The sequence below is a fragment of the Dromaius novaehollandiae genome, chromosome 1 (assembly GCF_036370855.1).
Source record: "Dromaius novaehollandiae isolate bDroNov1 chromosome 1, bDroNov1.hap1, whole genome shotgun sequence".
Classification (NCBI taxonomy): Eukaryota; Metazoa; Chordata; class Aves; order Casuariiformes; family Dromaiidae; genus Dromaius; species Dromaius novaehollandiae.
In genome coordinates this window covers 200,369,813-200,391,015 of record NC_088098.1, presented here as the reverse complement: position 1 = coordinate 200,391,015, position 21,203 = coordinate 200,369,813, and the positions used below count along the sequence as shown (strand labels likewise).

General features: G+C 42.2%; 1 protein-coding gene across 2 annotated transcripts in view; it reads right to left on the bottom strand.

Annotated features, from left to right (window-relative positions):
- Positions 1–290: 290 nt before the first annotated feature.
- Positions 291–21,203, bottom strand: part of ARHGAP20 (Rho GTPase activating protein 20) — a 64,476-nt gene continuing 43,563 nt past the window's right edge. For both annotated transcript variants that reach the window (XM_064505042.1, XM_064505043.1), the window contains 8 exons: positions 18,570–18,636; positions 16,437–16,619; positions 11,351–11,529; positions 8,157–8,318; positions 6,624–6,733; positions 5,453–5,642; positions 3,939–4,053; positions 291–2,341 (listed from right to left, as the gene is read on the bottom strand). In XM_064505042.1, coding sequence (XP_064361112.1) covers positions 1,281–2,341; positions 3,939–4,053; positions 5,453–5,642; positions 6,624–6,733; positions 8,157–8,318; positions 11,351–11,529; positions 16,437–16,619; positions 18,570–18,636 — 2,067 coding nt within the window. In that variant the 3' untranslated portion in view covers positions 291–1,280. The remainder of the gene's footprint in view (positions 2,342–3,938; positions 4,054–5,452; positions 5,643–6,623; positions 6,734–8,156; positions 8,319–11,350; positions 11,530–16,436; positions 16,620–18,569; positions 18,637–21,203) is intronic.

Below are 21,203 nucleotides of genomic sequence, written 5' to 3'. Positions count from 1 at the left end.
GTTACTTGAAAAGCTGTCTCTGCACCTCCATACTGTTGACTCCATCCTATTAGCTGAAAACACCCTCCTTCCTCTAAATGAAGAGCAAAGGGGTAGGAATTCTTGTTAAATATGCCTAAAATGTTACAAAAGTCAACAACATGATGACATACGATATGAATGATGCCACCCAAAGAAGAGGAAAAATGCTGCAGTCCTTTCTCATGCAAGTTTTGCAGTCGCTGGGACTTTTGCTTCTGCAACAGCTTGTAGAACTGACACCTAAAAAAAATTACACAATATAAGTTGAATTTATGACATAACAAATAATATTTAATATATAGCATTGAATGCATACACATCAATACCAGTGCTGTAACAACAAAACAGAACTCGTAAAATTAGCAGCAGTTTTTGCAAGTACAAAAATACACATTTCTTTTCAGAACATATATAATAGCAAAAATTTTCAGGATATATTATACAAACTCAAAGCATTTAGATAATGCATTACTTTTAATATATTATATGATATTTTAGATGCTGCATAATAAAATTACATATGTTTTACTTGCAATAATACATAATGCCATTTACAGCAAAGTTAAGAAACTATTCACAACTTAAATATGAACAGAACAGCCAACAAAGCACAATAAATGAAACACACAGAGTTGGGAGGTGTTAGTTACAAGCTTCAGCATTTACATATTTATGAGCTTATTTTTTTTCTTTCTTTTGCAGTGTGGAAGAAATAACTACACCTATCGAACTTACTGTATAAACATATAGAAAACAATACACTTATTCCCTGGAGGACAATGAAAGTAATAACTATCAGTTTCAGACCAGTAGTATAATACCACAGTTATGGGATCTATGCTGACTTTGCACGCTACATCAAAACCACAAAGGACTGGGACTCACATCCGCAAGGCTGAACACACAAGTAGTCAAGGGGAGAGTCCCAGCAAGCACCCCGCTGCCCTGACAGGGTCAGTGAACAGGGTACTTCTCTTAAATATTTCCTGGGACCTTTTCAGATTCTAGGGAGGTTTCTGTTTTCTTGCTTTTTAACAATTTTTGTTATTCTTACAATATTCTTGCAAAACTTTACGTGGGAAAATTATTTTAACAATTCCCTAAAAAAAAGAAAACCCATGAATTTTGGGACTGCTCAACTAAATTTTAACAACCTGGATATTAAACTTAAAATGAACACACATTAACACCAAAGGCATTTTTTTATGGTGTTTATTTTAAGCGTAAGATTCCTTTGCAAAAAACTTTGGTCAGTCTCTTCAAACTTTGGATTGCTGCAATGCTCTTCTAGACCTCCTCCTTGATCTTGGATCATGAAGTCTGTCCCTTCCTGTGACTCTCAGAGGTAATGGCTCAATGTCAGACTTAATCAAATAGCCATCCACTGCTTCTGTAGGTTTCAGAAGTGTTGGCCTGCTGTTGGTCTCCACCAAGCCCCCCTCAACCAAAGCATCAGTACGTTTTAGAGGTGCTGGTGCCCCAGTGGGCTTAAGCAAATAGTCATCAACTGCTTTGGCAGCAGTGTCTTCATGTTTCTTTAGCAACTGGAAAGTGCTATCCAAAGGGGAGGAGGTTTCAGTTGGGGTAAAAACAGATTGGTCTGAAAACTGTGAGAAAGCACTGTCCAGGGAGCTCATCGATGACACAGATGGAGATGTCCCAGGAGAAGACAGACTAGAAGAGCTAAATCCTGAGCAAATACTTAATCCCTCTGGGGTTGGAGACAGGAGGCAACGGGACAGGTCTTTCTTTTCAATGTTTTGGCTTGTGTTGTCACTTTTACCAACATTAATTCCTATAATCAAACTTTGATTGATAAGCTTTTGCCCTTCCATCTGTAAAGAACGAAGCTGGCGGAGATAGTCTTCGTCTTCGTGAGACAGGACAACGTCGCAGCTGGCTTTGCGTGCTGCCTTCTCACGACCTTCACTGAGGCGGACGAAACCAGGGGCCAGAAGGCCAATTGTGGGCTCTGAGGAGCGCCTGTGTCTCCTTGGGGTTTTAAGAGCACCTGAGGTAGTTGCTGAAGAGAAGCCCAAAGCGCTGGAGCAGAGAGATTTGTTCTCTGAGTTTTCTTGCGACGAAAACTTATGGTGTACATCAACAGAAATTGTCAACTGTTTCGATTTGGTTTTGTCTTGGATTTCATCCACCTCCGTTTGTTCCGAATCACCATCGCTCAGAGTAAAGACAGACTCCCTGCTCCTGTTATCCTGATCTCGGTTCTTAATCCAGTCACTAGATGAGGAGTCGGCTTCATCATTCGGCTCATTTTCCAGACTGTCGTAGGAAGAGTCATTCAGATGGAGGGAAGCAACATCTGCAAAGAGAAAACAAGTATTAGCATGTTAGCGACCGAAGCACCCTGCCGACAGGCAGTCACATTTTGTTTGGAAAGTATCCTTTCTGTTCAGGGAGCATTTGTGCTTTAAAGATCCTTCAAGCAGAAATGACTGTAATTTCAGAAAAAAATTACCTTCGAATTTTGAAATGGAAAAACTGAAATGAGTTAAATTGCAGTTCAGTTAAGAAACATAGGATGATGGGACAAATAAGGCTGAGATTTGGGGGGGTTGTTCTGTTTTAAGTCAGGACTTTCTGCAGCAGCATTAGTAATACAACTGTAAACAATTTAAACAGAATATTAAATTAGTAACTTAGTGAATGTTTCTTTTTGCTATTGAATCTTGAAATGTTCATTTAATCTTTTTTCCCTTCTTTTAGGAAAATGAAGAAAACAGGACACACTTCATACGCTTTTATGGTGTTCCAGAAATTAAAATAGTTTTAACAGCAACACTATGAAGACAGGTCTCATCTCCCAGTTCGTAAACATGGGTTTAAACAGTCAGCTCATGCTTTCAAATGAGCAGTGTGCACCTCTGCCCTGTTCTGTATATGCGACAATTTGAATTATAATAAATCTCTTTTGCTCGGGGGTAAACTAACTTAAATTATCTCACATTTGCAGCAGACTGAATTAATGCATAGGCAGTTACCATGGCTCAGGGCATGCTTGAAAACTTGATCAGCTGCCGTAACCTATTGTGGGGCTAAGTTCTGTCCCAATACAGCAAGTCAGCAGATCCCATGTGCTTCCACTGGTGTGGGGAGGGAAGGCCAAATTTCACCGGAGAGAGCATGAGGAGTTTGGGATGGTCACACTGAGTCAATCTGGCATTACCAAGTGCCATTACCACTCTCAAGGTAAGCCAGCCAAGACAATATTTATTTTACAGAAATGCTGTTTTAGAAATATTTGAAGGGGAGATCTCAACCTCCAATAAAAACAGACACTGACACAGGACTGGAGAGGGAAAGGGGATTAGTGATATTCTGAAACACTTTGCATATTATCAACTAGTCAGTGAGACACTATCAGCCCCCAAATTCCATGATTTTTTTTGTGCTAGGCACAAAATCTGCAAATCTCATAAAAAATCTAGAGACCTCTCTCTTTTGGTAATAAAGAACAGATGTTTTCAAAACTAATATGACAGTGTGAAATCTTTATTAAATTCATTGCTGATCTCTGACTTTCTGATATTCTGAAAAAACATAACTGGGGGCAAAAATTCTATATTTGAGAGGAAAACCTCTCTGGATTCTTTTTTCTTTCTTTTTCCTTTTTTTTTTTTTTTTTTTTTTTTTTTCCTTTTTAACATAGTGGCTTGGATGACTGGAAAAGGAGCAAAGGATTCTTTGGGAGAGCATTGTGTGAGATGGTCTAGGCCATGACAAGCTGAATTACTGACTGTCACCAGTATTTTGGGGAAGGGAAAGAAAACAGCAAGAGGTATATACTTAATTGGGTACATCACATGAAGGGGAAACAGCATCCTTCCATGAAATACACCTGATCTTCTGTGTGGCTGGGTTTAGCTGTTCAATGGGATTGAAACATCAATCTGTATTACCTGAGCCATTCTCTCTGTTCTTGCATGTCATAAGTATTTCTCCAAAGAGGGAGGTAATTTCCTCTCCAAAAATCCTGCAGCAATTCTCAGTGAGGAACTGCACCAGACTAGAAATCTGCAACAAAGCAATGGGAGAGAGATGTCCTGTCAGATCTTCCACTATCACATCCGGGGGAAATATGCTGTATAGACGTGTAACAGGAAGAAACTGCCCACCCATTATGCTCCTTTTACAAACAGCCTCCGTGGAAAGGCTGCCCTACGGCACACCCTTTTGCTCCGCAGCGCGGCGGCCCAGCCTGGGGCTCTTGCGTGCTCCTGCAAGCACGCCCAGCCGGGGCGCTCAGGAATGTCCTCTGCACAGTCATTGCTGGGAGCCAGAAGAGCGAGATGGCTTCTCCTGCAGCACCTGAGGGACCTGAGGGTGCTGCTCCTTCTGCAGCAACTATTGCTCCTGTGATAACTCACAGAGTGGCAGCACATCCTCCACTGAAGCCAGCGGTGAGTTTATTAGTGCCCTGCCAGCACTTTCTGTTCTGAGCACAGTGAAAACTCCTTGCTCTGCTCTTACTACCAGGCAAGACCTTCCCCAGGTCCCCGGTTCACTGGCTGTGCTGCGCCCTCCTTTCTGACCATGCTGCCCTGCAGCAGCCTGGCTTACCACCACCACCAGCTTCCTCGCTGGTGAGAGAAGCAAGTGGGCAGCCAGCTGGCTGGTTTTTCTGGTCAGTCACTTTGGGAAAGTAGGCCACGGGGTGGTGAGGTGGGCTGTCCTCACCTCCCAGCAGCGAGGAACTCCTCTGCAGACATCCCAAGTCCTACAGAATGGCCAGGCCCAGCTGAAACGCCCAGCACCAGCCATGCAAGGATGGTAAGGCTACCGTGGATGAATTCATTTTCCCCCTCTAAAGGCAGTGCCACACAGTTTTGCCATGAATAGGATTTTACCTTGCCCCTTACCTTCTCAGTGCTGGGAATTCAGATGGAATGGCTGTATTTTTCTAATTAGCATTTGACCATCTTTCTTGTTACACCCTGTCTCTAGAATTATCTTTACCAAATGTTTCCAAATCACACCAAATTCCATCTTCTTCAGCAGAAGAGTAGCTGGTAGATGGTATTCATCCCTCCTCATCTCCTTCCCTGCTGCTTTTTGCAGTCCTCTCTCTCATATATGTCCCTTGGGATCCTTCACTAGGGTGCAAATACTGATGCCCTCCTTGTATATATCTTTTCCTTTTTTGCTCTGTCCTGTTCCAAGGCTGCCATAATTGGAGATATCTTTTTTGACAGAAGTATTTCTCTAGTACATTGGGCATTTCTTTATGATCTCTCCTCCCTTCTCCCAGAAAGATTATGATAATGGATCAATGAGTATTTCTGGGGCCCTGTTAAGAGGAGAAGTACTGATCTGCAGAGATACTGACTATCCTTACATTTGCAAACAACAGTCTGGTTGAGCAGAAGGAAGTTATTTTTCTTTTTGTTTTAAACTACATCACAGTTTCTCCTACCTTTTTTGTGAATTCACTTTCTGTATCAGGAGCGGAGGAAACAGGAGGCCAGAGCAGGCTAGGTGCAATGCAGATAGCTAGATTAAATGCATTCATCTGGTTCTCTTCAGATCGCATTTCTATACCATGCAGTACTCCAAAGATGTAACGTAAGAGAACAACATTAGCTCTGGGGAGCTGCTCTATTAACCTGAAAACATACACAAACATAAGTCCCCAAATTAGTGACTGGACGAAATAAAAAACTTGAAGATAGCATATACACAAGTCAGAAACAATGAAAATACAGAAATAGGGTAACATGCTCTACTAATTAAAGCAGAGAGCATGTCAGAGAGGTGTTCTTACTCAACTGCTTTCCCTCACCATGACACATCTCTGAACAGTTTCCTGGGATGACAAAAATATATTAGGAAATCATTAAAACTACACTTTGTCAAACTAATGAACCAAGTACAATGTATGAGATTAAACTATATTTCTCCTAAGTTGCCTAGTAATTCAGTATTCACTTTACCAAACAGTTCAATTTTCACTACATACCATCTAGCTGGTGTAAGTATGTATGTATGTAAGTATGCATGAGGTCAGCTAGTTCATCATCCTGTTTGTGTACAAAACTCTGTTTCTCATGATATAAACTGTGCCCACTCTCTCTTTTACATCACCTGCAAGGGTGGAGGCTTCCCTTGTCACTATGTTCCTATGTTTCATTTACGATTCCATCTTGGCTTCAAAATGGTCACTAAAATTTGAGATGAATGAGGGGGAAAATGTGAGGAAGTGATTGCAGCTACCCCTTCTCCCTGGACCCCAAGTTTCCCATGGATGATTTTACTTTATTTTTGGTATCAGGCAGAAATCCAGATCTTGGACAGCATAATTATAAATATTATAAATATTTTCTCATGAAAGGAAACGATCAACTCTATTTACTGGCATCCACAAAAGGCAGAAATCATGACAAAAGAGAATCAGAAAATTGCCCCATACAAGAAATCTCTTAAATATATACATAAGTTTAAGTGCACTTGCATATACAAGGATGTTTTACACATCTATTTCAATGCTGTGTTTTTTTAATTACAGCTTGTAAGTTGAATGTTTGGGATTCTGCATTCTGGGATACATATATATAGGAGGAGAATACAGAGAACACAAGTAACTCTACCTTTGGATGTTTTTTATTTTCTCTTCATTATTCCCTTGATCCATCACAGAGATCCACTTATCACAGAGCTGGGATGACAAAATGCTGCCTGGGATGTTGCGAAGAAAATCCTTATCCAGAGAAAAAAAGAACAAAATATGTAAACAGCTGTTCTGGAGCGTGGGAGGAAATAGGAAAAAGCTATGCAGATACAAGAGGATGTATTGATGGGACAGCACTAGCTGACAAGCATTTTGATCCACAAAGCAACCAAAACAAGCAGCAAATCATGTGAGATAAGGAAGTCTTTTGGATTATGTTTAAAGTGAATATTTTCCTGCCGTGTCCTCACCCTTTCCTGTCAAAATGGAGGTATTTGGATACTTTATGTGGTATCATCGAACCGAAAAATATGCAGTGGAGCCAGTTATTCTCATGGTGTATAACGTCTGTCTTTACTCATTATTGACTTCATCTGTAGTCCCTGTTTCTTCTCCTCAGCTGACAAACTTCAACAGCACCAGATCACAAGCCCTCCAAGAGAGGGCATCCCTGCCTTCTTACACTGACCACAAATCCTTTAATGGAGTATTTATACTAGTCAGGGATAGTCTCCTTGCTCCTGTCTCCTAATGCTTCAACCATTAGCAGGCAGAGTGTTGCAAATGGGAAGAAGCTCAAATCCCAGAGGCGAGGGTAAGGGAGGCCATGGCATGCATGAATAATGCATTTGCTATTACATGGTAACTGCCTACGTGCTCTTCAGTGTGGTAAATGCTAAGCAATTACCCCTCAATGCAACTGTTACTGTGGGAGGGATATTGCACATGAGCAGTTCACAGGGTGCAACTGGCCTGCCCTAAACCCACCAGCAGGAATGTCTATGTGGAAGTCTCACCAATGAAAATCCCTCACATGGCGGCAAGAGGAATGACCTTCTGTGATAAAAAAAATTCCACCCAAGCAGGGCTTGCTTAAAAAAGCAGATTAACATTTCTTTTAAGCAAAATTTACATGTAATCAAGATGCACTGTAATAAAATCTGCAGAGAAATATACTGATCCTCCTCCTGGGCTGATGCCTTGCTGAAGGCTTGTGATATTTTTTGCACAAGCAACACTGTCATTAACATATGAATCTGCAAGAAAAGATAATCCATGGGAAAGTTAATCCAAATATTTTGGACAACTTCATATAATCACAAGGGTCTGTAGTGTAAGGTATCATTGATGAATAAGGGAACAGGCCTGCTAATCTTCCTTTCTAGTATTTTATTGACTTTAAGTAGAGATAAAGAGACCTCAGGAAAGCTGACGGGAAAACAAAATCCCTAATTCCTATTGAAGAGAGTAAGCTGGCTAGTCCTCATCCCCATCCTAACTCAGTGGTCATCTCTTTCAGGGATCCTCATAATTTTAATATGTCAGCCCATTCTTCTTAATTCGTCCTACCAGGTCCTCTCTGGACCTGTCCCTGGGTAAATGCCCCACTTGTTTGTGCCTGAAATCTGTGCTGCTCTCACCCAAAAGGGGGAAAGGAAAGTTCTTCACATACCTTAAACAAAGATGCTGTCACAAATATGGATTCACAGCCTAAGTCCACTTCAGCTCCTGAATCAAGCTTCTCCTTGAGCTCTTTGCAGGTTTTTGCACTTCCTGAGCGTCTGAAAATACCCTCAGTGGAAGGGCCCTCTTGGTAAAGGAGGGAAAGCATGTCCTAAACAAAATTGAACAGGCAGAGAGGCTTTCTCAGAAACAGATTTAATTGCCTAGAACCACTGAAATGTGGTTTCACCATTTCTGTCACAGGTGGAAACCTTAGCGTCCTAAAGTTCACAAATCAAACACAAGTCAAGGCTCACTCTCCAGGCCATGCCAAATCTAACGGTAAAGCTGTGATCTGGGGCACTGATTTTGGAAAACATCCCTTCGGAAATACTAACAAGCACTAACCTAGTGCGTGATCTCTTCCAGGTACTGTTCAAGTATTAGCCAAGTTATTTAAATGTATAAACATGATGGTACAGGAAGAGGCTAGCAGTCTACCCAGTGCAGTGCCCTGCATCTGACAGGGGCTTTAGCCAGCTGCCGCTTCACAGGACGATATAAAATCCTTGCTACTCATCAGTGTGCTCAATATTATCACAGACCCTAGACCAAGGCTTCTGTTCCAGCTGATCAGTTTGCAGTCTGAAAACCTTGAGATTTTATCCAAGCCAGTAAGTGCTTCTTTTGTTAATATCTACCTGCACTTTTACGTCAGATCGGAGTCAGATTTTACCACCTTTGCTTCTTGTGAGTGATACTGCACTCCACAAGCAGTTCAGAGATGCTAGTGGGACCACCTCTGGGGCAAGGTGCTACTGCTTGGGAGGTCACCCAGAAGCAGACAAAACTCAGTTTTCAGCTCCTCTGAAGTCAATGAGGCTGCACAGGAGTAAACAGGTAGACAGCTTTTAATGTGAGATATTTAAAAGAGAGGGGTAAACAAGCAGATTTCTCTGTATCCCTATCTCCCTATCTCCCTATTTTAAAAATAACAGGAGGGCCTAATTTCTTCTGATAAATAAGAGAGGAGAATCAGCAGAAAAGGAAATGCTGAAATCAGAGACCTCTCCTGACATAATATGTACGTGATATTTTCCAGCTGCTTAATTCTCTGCAGTTTCCTTTGGATAGGTTCTTATATGTGCTGATCACCTCAGAGGCTCTCCACAGGAGCAGTCACTCCAAGCAACGTGGTATTTGTCATGTTTTTCTCTTCCTAGGGGGAAACGTGTGCAGACAGAGTATCTATAATTATGTGCACACACACTGTGGTCTCTGGACCAAATTATCTAAAGAGCTGGCAAGAAAAGGGATGCTGAGGGAGAGTCTGTCATCATTAAACCAAGTTCTTCTAACAGTAATGGCTAAGCAATGGCTTTTGGCTACTTTCAGAGTCTGGGCTGTAAGGTAGGTCTTCCTGACACACAGCAATGCAAATATGTCTAATGGAAACTATTTTTTTAAATTTACTTCTTGAATGTTTCTTTCTTGCTTTTGCAGAAGTAGAAAGCCAGCCACCCATGTATGTGCAGATACTTCAGAAGAGCACCATTCATGACAACAGCATTTGTGTCAACATTTCCATTTTCTTCACAGAGATTTAGAAACTCTGCTGCCAAAATGGGCTGAATCCCACAGCACAAGATCTCAGCACATGATTAAACACTTTAAAAATATAATTTGAACAAAAAGTGGGAAGCCCCTCTTAAAGTAGTAAATCCAAAGAAATTACATGAATGAAGTTAATGGTGTAAGATATTTCAGTGTGGTAATGGCTAAAAGAGAGCTCTTTAATTGTGAAAGCAAGTTTGAAGTTTTTAAGCAGAAATATCAAACATGCCTGCAGCATTCAGCCCTGATTATCTTCCTTCTCTTAAAGGTAAATCCCACACAGTACCTCAAGTGCAGTATTCCATTCTCCAGAGATGCTGCATGAAATTAGAAGTAAGTTATATTTTGTGGCATAAGCACACTGTTTAAGACTAAAACCACAAAGTCTACCAAGTTGTAATTCTGTACTTAATATCTTTACTTTTTTTCAAAAAAAGTTGCCTGATATTTAAGTTCTGAAGATATTTCCGAAGTGCAGCATTGGTTCATCTCTCAAATGGAGAGAGAGAGAGAGACCAGGTTCTTACAGAATCCACCTCTGCAGGGCTTATTTAAATAACGTACATAATAAAAATACACACTTCCTCACCCCCCCCCCCAAAAAAAAAAAGCAAAGCCACACTATTAAAAGACTGAAAAGTCTGGTATGATCAATATTCAGGCAAGGATGAAACAGCGTATCAAGCTCAAGCTTAGGAGACAAGCCATTTTTTACTATAAATTGATGTAACCCCACTGATTTCAGTGGAGCTCTGGCAAGTTATTGCAGCTGAAAGTCTGGCTCTCAGGATGAGGGGCTCAGTTCTGCAGGGCTCACACCAGGCACTATTCCCTCCCACTGAGTAAACACTTCAGTTGCTGCATCAACAGTAAGACAGTCCTCAGGACAGGCTCCTGACCAAAAATACCACACATCTACCTTAATTATCCCTAGGAATGGGCTCTAGGGCAACCTTTCTCATCTTCCTGGGTTGGGGGGAAAAGGAGCTTTGAGAGACCCCCAGAATGAGAGCTGCCTTGAGACAGGATGAAAAAATGCTGAGGCCCTCCTGCAGCCTCCGGCCAACCCAACCCCTTTTGCAATGGTGATGTCAGATCAAAAATGAGGACCCAGAGTGCTTCCTCGCCCTGGATGCCTCCAAGGGGGGCTCTGACATTGTCTGCTTAAGGGCAGGTGGCATTTGTATGCAGTGTGGGCTGTCTGTATGGGACAGTAGATGCCATGTTCTTAGAGTCTGGGATTTTGCAGTGATCTTGGGAGTGGTTTAAAAAATATGTGTGAACATGGAGTTTATTTATACTGCATAAGTGAGGATTAGAGAACCAGTCTTACAGCATGGGCAATAAAGAAGAAACCCCCCCAAGCAGCAGACTGATCCCATACAATTTGCAAGCTATGTCGTATTAACCAGGCCTGACCACAGCACATGTTAAAAATCAAAGTTCTTGCTGAGAACCACAGATGAGGTTTCCTTCTGGTTTCTCTGCTTGGGTAATTTCAGCGTCCCATTTACACTGCATCCCATGTTCTCATTTACTACACAAAGAAATTCCACCACTGTAAGAGCCTGCCCAGAGTTTGGGACTCACCAGGAGAGGTTTGGGCAGGTTGTCATCCTCACAGATGGCTGTTAGCAAGAGGCCAAAAAGCTTCCCAGGAGTGGCAGATGTTGAGGAGAGGGGTGCGTTGTCCAAGTGAGTGCCTGGGCCACGCCAAAAAGCCCAATTTATGATAGATCTTTTCCTTTTAAATGACTTTTGGCTTAAGTCTGGGAAAAGAGAGAGGTGTTTATTAGAAGAAATACATTTCAAATCTAATTCCACTGTTTGTTTTGTGGTGGTTGCTATGGTTTCAAAGGAAAACTGTCATGAACTCAACCAACTCCTTGGCATTCAGTTCAGTCAAATCCACCATGTGCATACCTGTGTGTGTGTGTGCGTGTGTGTGTGTGTGTGTGTGTGTGTGCAGAGAATGTGCCACCTTACCCATGCTCTTCAGAGGATCACAAGGATCTGCACTGCACTACTAGACCACAGCATGAGCACTTACCTCTAAGTACAGTACAGAGAACCTCAGCCTGCTGACTTTGCATGGGGCCGGACTGTACCAAATGACTCATTTCCCATCCACAGGCACAAAACCACAGATCTTTGGAAAAATTAATAAATAAACCCTGCTGCCCTCACCTTGGCTTGCTGTCTGGAGGCATCTAGCTCCCTTGTCAATGTGGAGAGCACCAGCTCTTTCCACAAGTTGCACAAGAGAATCCACTAATGGGGTAAGACATTTCAGACCAGGAAAAGTTGCTGCCTTTGCTCTCTTCTCCGCAGAACAAGCCTATCATCAGTGCACTTGCTCCAAGCATTTGCTGACCATAGCTCAGAGACAGTGCCTGCCCTTTACTCAGTGCCTTCCAGATGGCATTTCAGCATGCTGCCAACACACTGATGGGCTGGGGTTGTCTTCCTTCGGTTTAACAGATTTCATGAGATATCATAATAGTGAAAGTGCTGTAGAACACCACTAATCAAAAGTCTTATTTGCAAAGCATAGAGAAAGAAATACTGATATTAGGATGCGGAAAGGGGTTTCTTTCCATCACATCTCTCAACATCAGCCAGTGTAAACGCTTACTTAACAGCATGAGGTACTGGGGTCGGTGATACTGCTTGTGAAGAAAATACTGAATGGGAAAAATTTATCCAAATATATTTTTCCTTTTCTAGATGTCTTCAAAAACAATCACCTTTGATTCACTTGCTCACATACCCTGTGCACCTTTCTCCTAGCTGGTTCTTTCACCTGGTCAAATATTCTGCTTTCTACCATCTTGAAGGCCAGAGGGTAATGACAGAAATAAGGATTGCAGTGTAAGACCAGATTTTTATCTCCTGTACTTTACTACACACATTTTTTAGCCCAAATAGTGATTTTTGTTATACATCATGCCATTCTAGGAGATCATGCTCCCTTTGGGAGTGGGTGGAAGTCTTTTCATTACAGGTTTACAGGATGAAAAGTTACAGTTTAACTCAAAATGTGAGCATATGAATGCTAAAGGCTAATGAAAAATTCTTTTCATAAAAAATAATAAGAAAGATATACATTTTAAGCAGTCCAAAGCTTCATGAAATATAAGCTTGGCAATGTCTAAAGCTTTACTTGATATGTCATGTTTTGGAAGAACATAGCTAACCTTTAACTTTCAAAACCACAATTTTTCTTACAGATGAACAAGCTATTAGCATGTGACCAAGGTTTACTTCACTTGGAGTGCTATTCACACAATGGCAAATATATATCTGTGTTCTGTTTTGGCAACCCTATGGATCTCAGTGAAAGTAAAAGTTAAGTCGAGATGCTATTCTGGAGAATAAAGAATAGTACAAATGGCAAAAAAATGACTCTTAAAATTAGAAAGATTTATTAGTCTCTCACTGTTTGCTCCAGTCTTAAGAGCCCAAACTGATAACGTAAGCAAGGGGTAATTTTGATCAAATGCAGCTCTCTTCTGGGACAGGAGGGAAATCTTTATGAGTATTTTTTAACATACCAGGACAGAAACCAGCCATATCACTTACCAAATTAACACCTGCTGAACAACAGGAGAACTCTTTCTTTTCACACGAAAAGGCCCTAAAGATAGGAAAGCCACTTCTGTGTTACACAAAGCAAAAGGGATTAAGGAGTTTTGGGGTACAGAGCAGATGCAAGGGAGAAGATGTACGCTTCCTTTCCTTGAACCTGTGCAAAGTTTCAACATTATCCAGCCTCTATCCAGCCATGACTGAGGCAGGTTGTTGCTATGCAAGAGATAGCGCTTCCCTACTGGAATAGCAGTGTTGCTTTCAGGGCCTTGCTCTTGTGGATTATTCCAGGCCAGAATCGGAAAAAAGCAATAGTGCTTTGGTTGCAGATCATGCTCAGAGCTCACGACAGTGGCCCAAGAGTGATTCTCATCTGCCTCGGGATCAGTTCTGCTTGTATTTTATATACAGGTAGTTCCTATTCATAGGTAGTGCCGTGCAAGTGCATAGCTCCATGCAAGTGGATAGTTCCTCTTCTCACAAAGCGTTCAGACTCTTCTAAAACTCTGATCTCTTTAACAACAGAGCATCCTTTCTGCCCAAATCCTTAAGTGTCAAACAGCTTTCAAAGATCTCCTTTCTGTACTGAGACCAACCCGTTAAAAATTTTCTTTCTCTTTTAATCAATGATTAAGTAACAGTTTCGATGATAGACTAGCCACTGACAGCAGTCAGTTCTTTCAACTTAAACTTTAAGCAAGGGAGTATTTACAATGCTTTTCGGACATGTGCTAACGAGCATTGCTGAATGGCTATGTTTAATTGTGAGGTAGCCAAAAGGCTGCAAAAGAGTCAACAGAAACACTTCAGTTCTCCCACACAGTAAATCCTTCTGTACTTTTTTTAACCATCCTGCCAGCACAGATGATGCAACTATAACAGTGTACTTGGTGTCCACACAGCAACTTACTTCACACGACAGCCAGTTGTCAGTCGTGTCTGCCTGTCAGCACCTACAGCGCTGCCTAACCGTGGTGCAGCCTGGACAGCTATGTTTTGCTGCCTCCCGAAAAGACAGGGTCTCCAGCACGGCGATACCAGTGTCATGGGGGCTGCTGTGCTTTAGAAGAAGTTGCGGCAAAGCCATGGGAGAAGGAGGAGGATGGGCTGGCTGTTCGGCACAGGACCTGTTTGGCCATACAAATGTTTGATCCTTGCCAGGGCAACATTCGGTTAAAAATTTTATGCTTCTAAGCTTGCCAACTGTAAATGCCATGTCTTGATTTGGGTTACAATAAGAGATAGCTACGAACATCAGCCGAGAGAATTCAGTGGAGAATGCTCAAACTCTGTTTCCAAGTTTATGATTTTATCTCATTTTAAGGAAAAATAAACAGAAAAATCTCAGTGTTCACATAATTCATAGTAAAATGACATGAGCCACTAGAACATCAATCACTTCACGATGAGCAGATAATCCTTCTTTTCTCTCAGTATGGGATAGATTTCTCTAAGAGGGAGAGTGGGTTACTAAGCACATCTGGCACCAAAATGTGGGGTTACCAACTCCCCCCCTATGCATTTGCCTTGTATGTGGTGTTGTGCCTAATGGCTACCTAACAACAACACAGATTTTGGCTTGCTGATGTGAAGATGAGCCTAAAATCAAATCACAGCCTCGGCTTGTACACAGACACCCATCTTCATCTTCCGAAACCAAAATAGGTGAGAAGGAGCTAGAAGGAGCACAATGAACAGCGATGTATGCAAGGAAACCTGGTTTACAAGCAGCCAGACCTATACATCATTTTAAAAGGTTTTGTCGACCAAGGATGAAAGTAGAAAAGGCGAATGAATTAATAGCCTCTTTTCTTCCTGCTTAGCCTAGTCCTTGTGGATCACCAGCATGCTGCCCCAAAGCAGCCATGCTTTCCCTCCTGCAATTTGCACAGCACAACACATCTGTATTAGAGCTTTACAGGCCTGATTTGCATTTCTATTTTCTCTTGCCAGTCAATGTCAGCTGCCAAGCAGGGCCTGTAAACCTAATTACACCCCTTTGCTAGATTGCCTCATTCTTAAAATATGCCATGAAGTAATGTATGATGCACATTACTGGGGAAGGGGGGATGAAGGAGTTTGGAAAGGAAATTAGTTTATATAAAATGTAATCAGTTTCCAGAATAATTTGTAATAGACACTGATACAGCCTTGCTATATTTAATTTCTAAAACCACTACAAATGGATACTATTCATACATTGTAGGAGATCTTTGCTATTGGGGAGGCGTAGGATAACAGAGTGTGCGTATGTTATTTTTATTATTATACAGTCATTAATGGTGAAGTATGGCAGAGTTCCTAACTGAGCGTAGTGTGTTAGTGTGTAAAGTTCAATAAAAACACACCATGGGAGGCATCCTTGCCCTACAGAGTTTATAGTCTAAGACCCCAATCCTGTAGAGATCTGCTTTTTTGCTTTACCCATGAGCAGTGAATTGTCATTGTCTCATTGATATCAGAGTGCAAAACAGACAGCAGGTGCTCATATTTTTGCAGGATTAAGGCCAAAGGCAAGAGAAAGTATTATCCTCATCTTAGTCAAAAGAGAACTGAAACAAAGAGGTCGTATTTGCTCAGTTCATCAAGGCCGTCAAACACATGTGGAGGCTTTGCCATGTGTGGGGGGGTCCCAGTGAAGTAGGTGTGTAGACGTCAGTACCTTGTTGTGATAAAGTACGTTGACAAATGTTACAGGGAACTCTGTGGCAGGGTCAAGCCTTGAGTCCTGACCTGTAAAACCACCCTGCCTTGCAACAGAACAAAACGAGGGCTAGAGAAGGGAGCTCAGCTAATAGACTTAAAAATTTGCAGGGAAGAGATCTAGCCTTTCTTTGCTGGTTTTAGAACAACCATTTGACAGGCAGCTTGTAAAAATTTAACTTACAAAAATTGCATGCATATAACAGCACACACAAATCGGGAAGAGCTACCCTGTAAAATCCCCCATGCAGCTGAATCACAGAAAAGTACATCCGCACGCTTCTCTTCACTTCCCTCCACTCCCGGTGCATGTTTGCTTTCTATAGCAGACACAGCCTTAGACACGCGCTGGGTGACTGGGGCTTGTGTGGGGAGAGCGACGTACCGCTCAGCTGCTGGCACATGGCCAGGCGACTTGGCTTCAGCACGAACTGGCACTGCAGCTCCTGGGGCAGCTGCTCCGTCAGGAAGGACCCCTGCAGCTGCCTGGGGCAGGCACAGTGCTTTGATCCGTGGGGCATAGCGTCTCGAATGTGGCTCATTTTAATTCCAAAGGGATATTCATGTCCTGTTCAAAGAGAAATCATCATAATCTGTGTTGGATTGACTGGAGACTTGCAAAACTCCATCTGCCTTGGAGGAAAAGCAGATTTCGCACATTGGCCCACAGCACTTTCTCAGTAGCCTCAGAATTGATGCTTTTATGCATATTTACACTGGCACAAATCACACACTGGCAAATATGGAGTTACTGAGTTCAGAGTAGTTAAACAGACGTAAAGGAAAAAAACAGACCCATTACAGCTGTATCACATAAAAGTCCATCAGAAAGATTCAAGTAACTATTTCTGAATTCAGTGATTATTTGTTCTACTGTTTTACTTGCAATGCTCAAAGTTTAGATACTGGTTGCCTGTATTGTTCTCTCAAGAAATGAGATTTTTGTCAATTATTGCTGAGATGCAAAAAATCCAGTATGAACATGATCTTCCCTCCCTTTCCATGGTAAATGGAATAGTCGACAATGTAGTCAAAAAAGACGCAATAAATGTTCCTGTCTGAGGCTGAAACAGGAAGGAAAAGTTCATCACAAGGCTAATGCAAATGAACTATGCTCTGCATTAACCAGCATCTTCAGGGACTACACAGAGGCAATTAATTTCTGGAGAAGCTTTCAAAAATGTCACCAGAAAGATATTTTTGGACCTGTCTACAGACATGGCCATTGAAATAGATCAAATCTGGGGCAATGTTAAGATGTATTAGTTAACCTACCTGTAGACTTGCCTTAAAATGAACATTGATTGTGGAAGAATCATCATTAGGCATTAGAAACAGTGTGAAGCTGAAACAGTCATATTCTGATTCTGATGTGCACCTAGGATAAAAGCTAGGGCCTTATCCAATAAACCTTGTGTGAATATCCAGTGCAGCATCATTTTAATATCAGACTTTTCTTCTCCAGAGATTGCAACTTGAATTTGCAGTGAGAGAGCATCAGTCAATTACAAAGGTCTTTCCCATTTTGTAATTCTCTGGTGCTATATTTAAAACCACAGCTGTGATTTTATCTGAATAAGCTACACATAGTAGTCTAAAAGACAAAGTCTGGTACGTTTCAAAGACCAAACAGCTTGCACTGTCTATAAGGTGCACAAGTTAGACGTTTTATAAATATTAATGTTGTCTGACTCCAGCAAAGCATTTGTAGCTAAGGCTGCTCTGAGAAGGAATGTTAGGATTTACTGAAGTTAGATTTGCAGGAGGAAAACAGAAAATCCACAAATTTTTCTTGTTCTAATCATCTGCGGACTGTTATACAGCACAAGTAATGCAGGGCTTCTACAGGGAAAGGCTCTTAATAATGGAAAGGGATTTGTTCTCAATGAACTATGGGCCAAAATCAAATCACTCAATCCAATCGCTTCTGAGCTTTGGGTTGATTCCTGGTGAGGGGGATATTTTGAAAAGCATTTTATAATGTGGATAAGCAATATTGTGCTCTTGTTCAGAGGGGAACTGTCAGCCAGTAAGACAATTAGAGGACTGGAAAGGACTTCTTGAATCAGTCATGTCCAGTTGCTGAAAAATATTTCTCAAAATCATGTTGAGTTTTGCTGAGGAGAAGAATGGAGTAAATAATGCTATGGAAATGTAGGAAGAAATATGGCATGGTTGGACTAGCCCCAAGAGGGGAGGTGAGTGAGTGGAGGTGCTGGTCCTGTAGAAAGACTGAGACTCATGTAACTGAAAATAACAAAACTGGTGCAGAAATAAATGAACTTTTTCAACTCTTAGTGGATATAACACAACAGACACAATTGCTCTTCAAAAAAAACGATCAGTGTCTGACTAGCTCCCTAAATAGACAAACTTGCGTGACAGGGAAGTAAGAGAAAACCAGAAAAAAACAAACCAAAACAAAACAGGAAACTGCATTTCTCTGTATTTCTTGCTTCCTTCAGCATTAAAAATTAATGGGTGAATGCTGAAAAGTAAAACCATTTCAAGAACTTACCAATAAGAGGGTAAGGAGCATCTTCTCTTCCTGAAATCACCCATAGCTTGTAGTCTTTTTCAGAGCCCTTTAAAACCAAAATTAAGAATAAGTTGGTGAGTCATTAAGAAGGGGGTTGCATTAGGTTTCTTGCAATGATATGATAATCTGCACCTTGCCACTGGGAGCAAAGGAATCCCCTTTACTTCTGCAGTGCCCGAGTTTGCCACCATCAGAGCTTCTGAGCTCCCTCTGCACATGAGATGTGGTAGGAGCGACCAGCGCCCAGCCTGAGCAGTGGGAATGGCTGGAGCCCTTCATTCCTAGGACCCTCCCTGCAGCTTGCTACAGGGTCCATCTCTTTCAGTAGGAAAAGAGGGTGATTTGCACCAGTTCTTCCCTGCTGCTGGAAGCAGAGGGGCCAAAGCCACAGCCTGCAGGGCATTAGGGCTGCCTTCATGGCCAGAGAAAAGCACTAGCCATGCTGAGAGCACCCTGCAACGCAGCTGAGCTGGTCATCCCAGCTGCCCGCCTCCGCCCTGAGGCTGGAAATCAGCCACCTCTAGCAAGGAGGGTGCCTCCAGTGCTGTGTCCTGCTCCTGGCTCCCTGCTGTCCTGCGTCCTACCTCCCTGCAGGCTCTGCGTACACCCAGCGCGGAGGAGAGGCAAGTCTGAGCCCTTGGAGGGATTAGGAGTAAGCAGCACAAGTGGATGCGCCCTGCAGAGCCTGCGGCAGACAGTGAGCACTAGTGCAAGCAAAGGTGACCCCGCAGCCCGGTCCTGCCTATCAGGGTAAGCACAGCCCCAGGGATTGCTGTGGCGCAGCGCAGCCACTCCCCGGGCTCAAACCACAGCTGCAGTCACAGTCCAGACCTGTCTCCTCCATCTCCCCTCCATCCCTGGCCAGTGGGAAGAGCCGACCCTGCTGGCCGAGAGCATCCTGGCACTGCTGCCAAGCCCACGCTAGGACAGCCCTGGTGGGTCACGACACTGAAAGCTGCCCCAAAATCGCCTCGCAGGGCGGCGAACGGCAGCTCTGCAGCCCTCCTGCGTGGAAGGGCTTGGCAGCTCCCGAGGGTGCGGTAAGGCTGCAGAGCCCCCTTTAAAATTTACAACGGAGGGGATAAAATTTACATCAGAGGATACAATTTCCAAGGGATTGGAGAACATGCACATCTTTGGAAAAAACATTGATTTGAAGGTAAATTCTAAATATTGCCTTTATTATAAATGTATGTGAGTGCTGCAGTTTAACCAAAGGAGGGAAATAGTGCATTATCTCAAATACAGCAGCGAGGTAACGGAAATAAAAAGAATGACATTCAACACAAGTCACTCTCAAGACAAAGGGTAATAGGAAGTCGATAAATACACTGTATAAAAAGTGATCTATTACACTTTAAATCCCTTTTCAGTGACTCTGCTAAAATAGGGAAAATTAAAGTCTGAAATTTTTCTGACTACAAAAGGTGATAAATACCTATTGATAGTATTTATTCAGCTCTAAAATTAAATCCTACCTCCTTTTAAAGAGATTTGCCTACTATCTGCATTGTCTGGACTTTTATCTAGTGTCCCCAAAGCTCTTGAGACTCCTTCTATTTGCTGCATGGATCTGGTATAATGCTGATACACCCAACAAAGCCTTCACAGATTGCTCTCTGACTGACAGAGCTTTCTGGGCCATATTAGCACTGCTGTTAAGTTAGCTAGCAGGAGGCAGAAGGAAAATAAATAGGCTATGGAGACATCTCTGGAACCTCAGGGCAGGCAGCCAGGAGCAAATAAATACAGCTGAGGAGCACAAGAAAAGGTATTTACTTTTCTTTTCAAATATATATGAAAGGGTTAGTTGCTGTGAAGGGGAGACAGGGAAAGGGGAAGAGCTGGGACGCGCAGTTTCAAGAGGCAGACTGACCATCCCCCAATTGCAAATGTTGTCCTTTATGGGCTTTATGAGGCCATTTGTCAGCAGAAATGTCACCATCCCAGAAAAATCAGCAACTGTACTCATGGAGCTGGGAAACTCAAAGCCCTTCTTCCTGTCCCACCGGATAATTTGGAACAGATGATCGATGCCATTTTGCTGGAATTAGTTGTCATTTCACCAGAGAAAGCCACAGAGGAAAAAACTCTGATGCATTAAAATGGAGTGAACTCAGGCAAAGTAATAGCCCCATTAATCACACAACATGTGAAATGTAGTTTTTATAATTGCCATTGAAAAGTCATAGAGTTCCTTTCAAGTGCTTCTCCCTGAACATAAAAAAACCTCGAGGTGGCGCGTAAGGAGAAGCTTCCTCATGGTTAGAACAATCCTAGGAGGGGGCTGGGGGAGTTTGATTGATATACAGGCTACAGCTTAATTTATTTAGCTTGTCTGATTTTATTGTGAATCTTATGATATGCTTCTAATGAAAAAGGCTTTATGCCATGAAGATGCAGTGAAAAAATGGAATATAGTACTTGGTCAAATAATTCATCAGGCAAGATATTACACCTTTCAGAATGCTTTTAATTCTTATTCCACTCAAAATAAAAATATAAAGGGGAGGAAAGGGATGGCTTTGATACATAAAAAAGAATGCAAAGCTGAAACCTAACCAGCTCCTCCTCCTGCTCATCCCAAACAAAACATTCTTTTTCAGTACTACC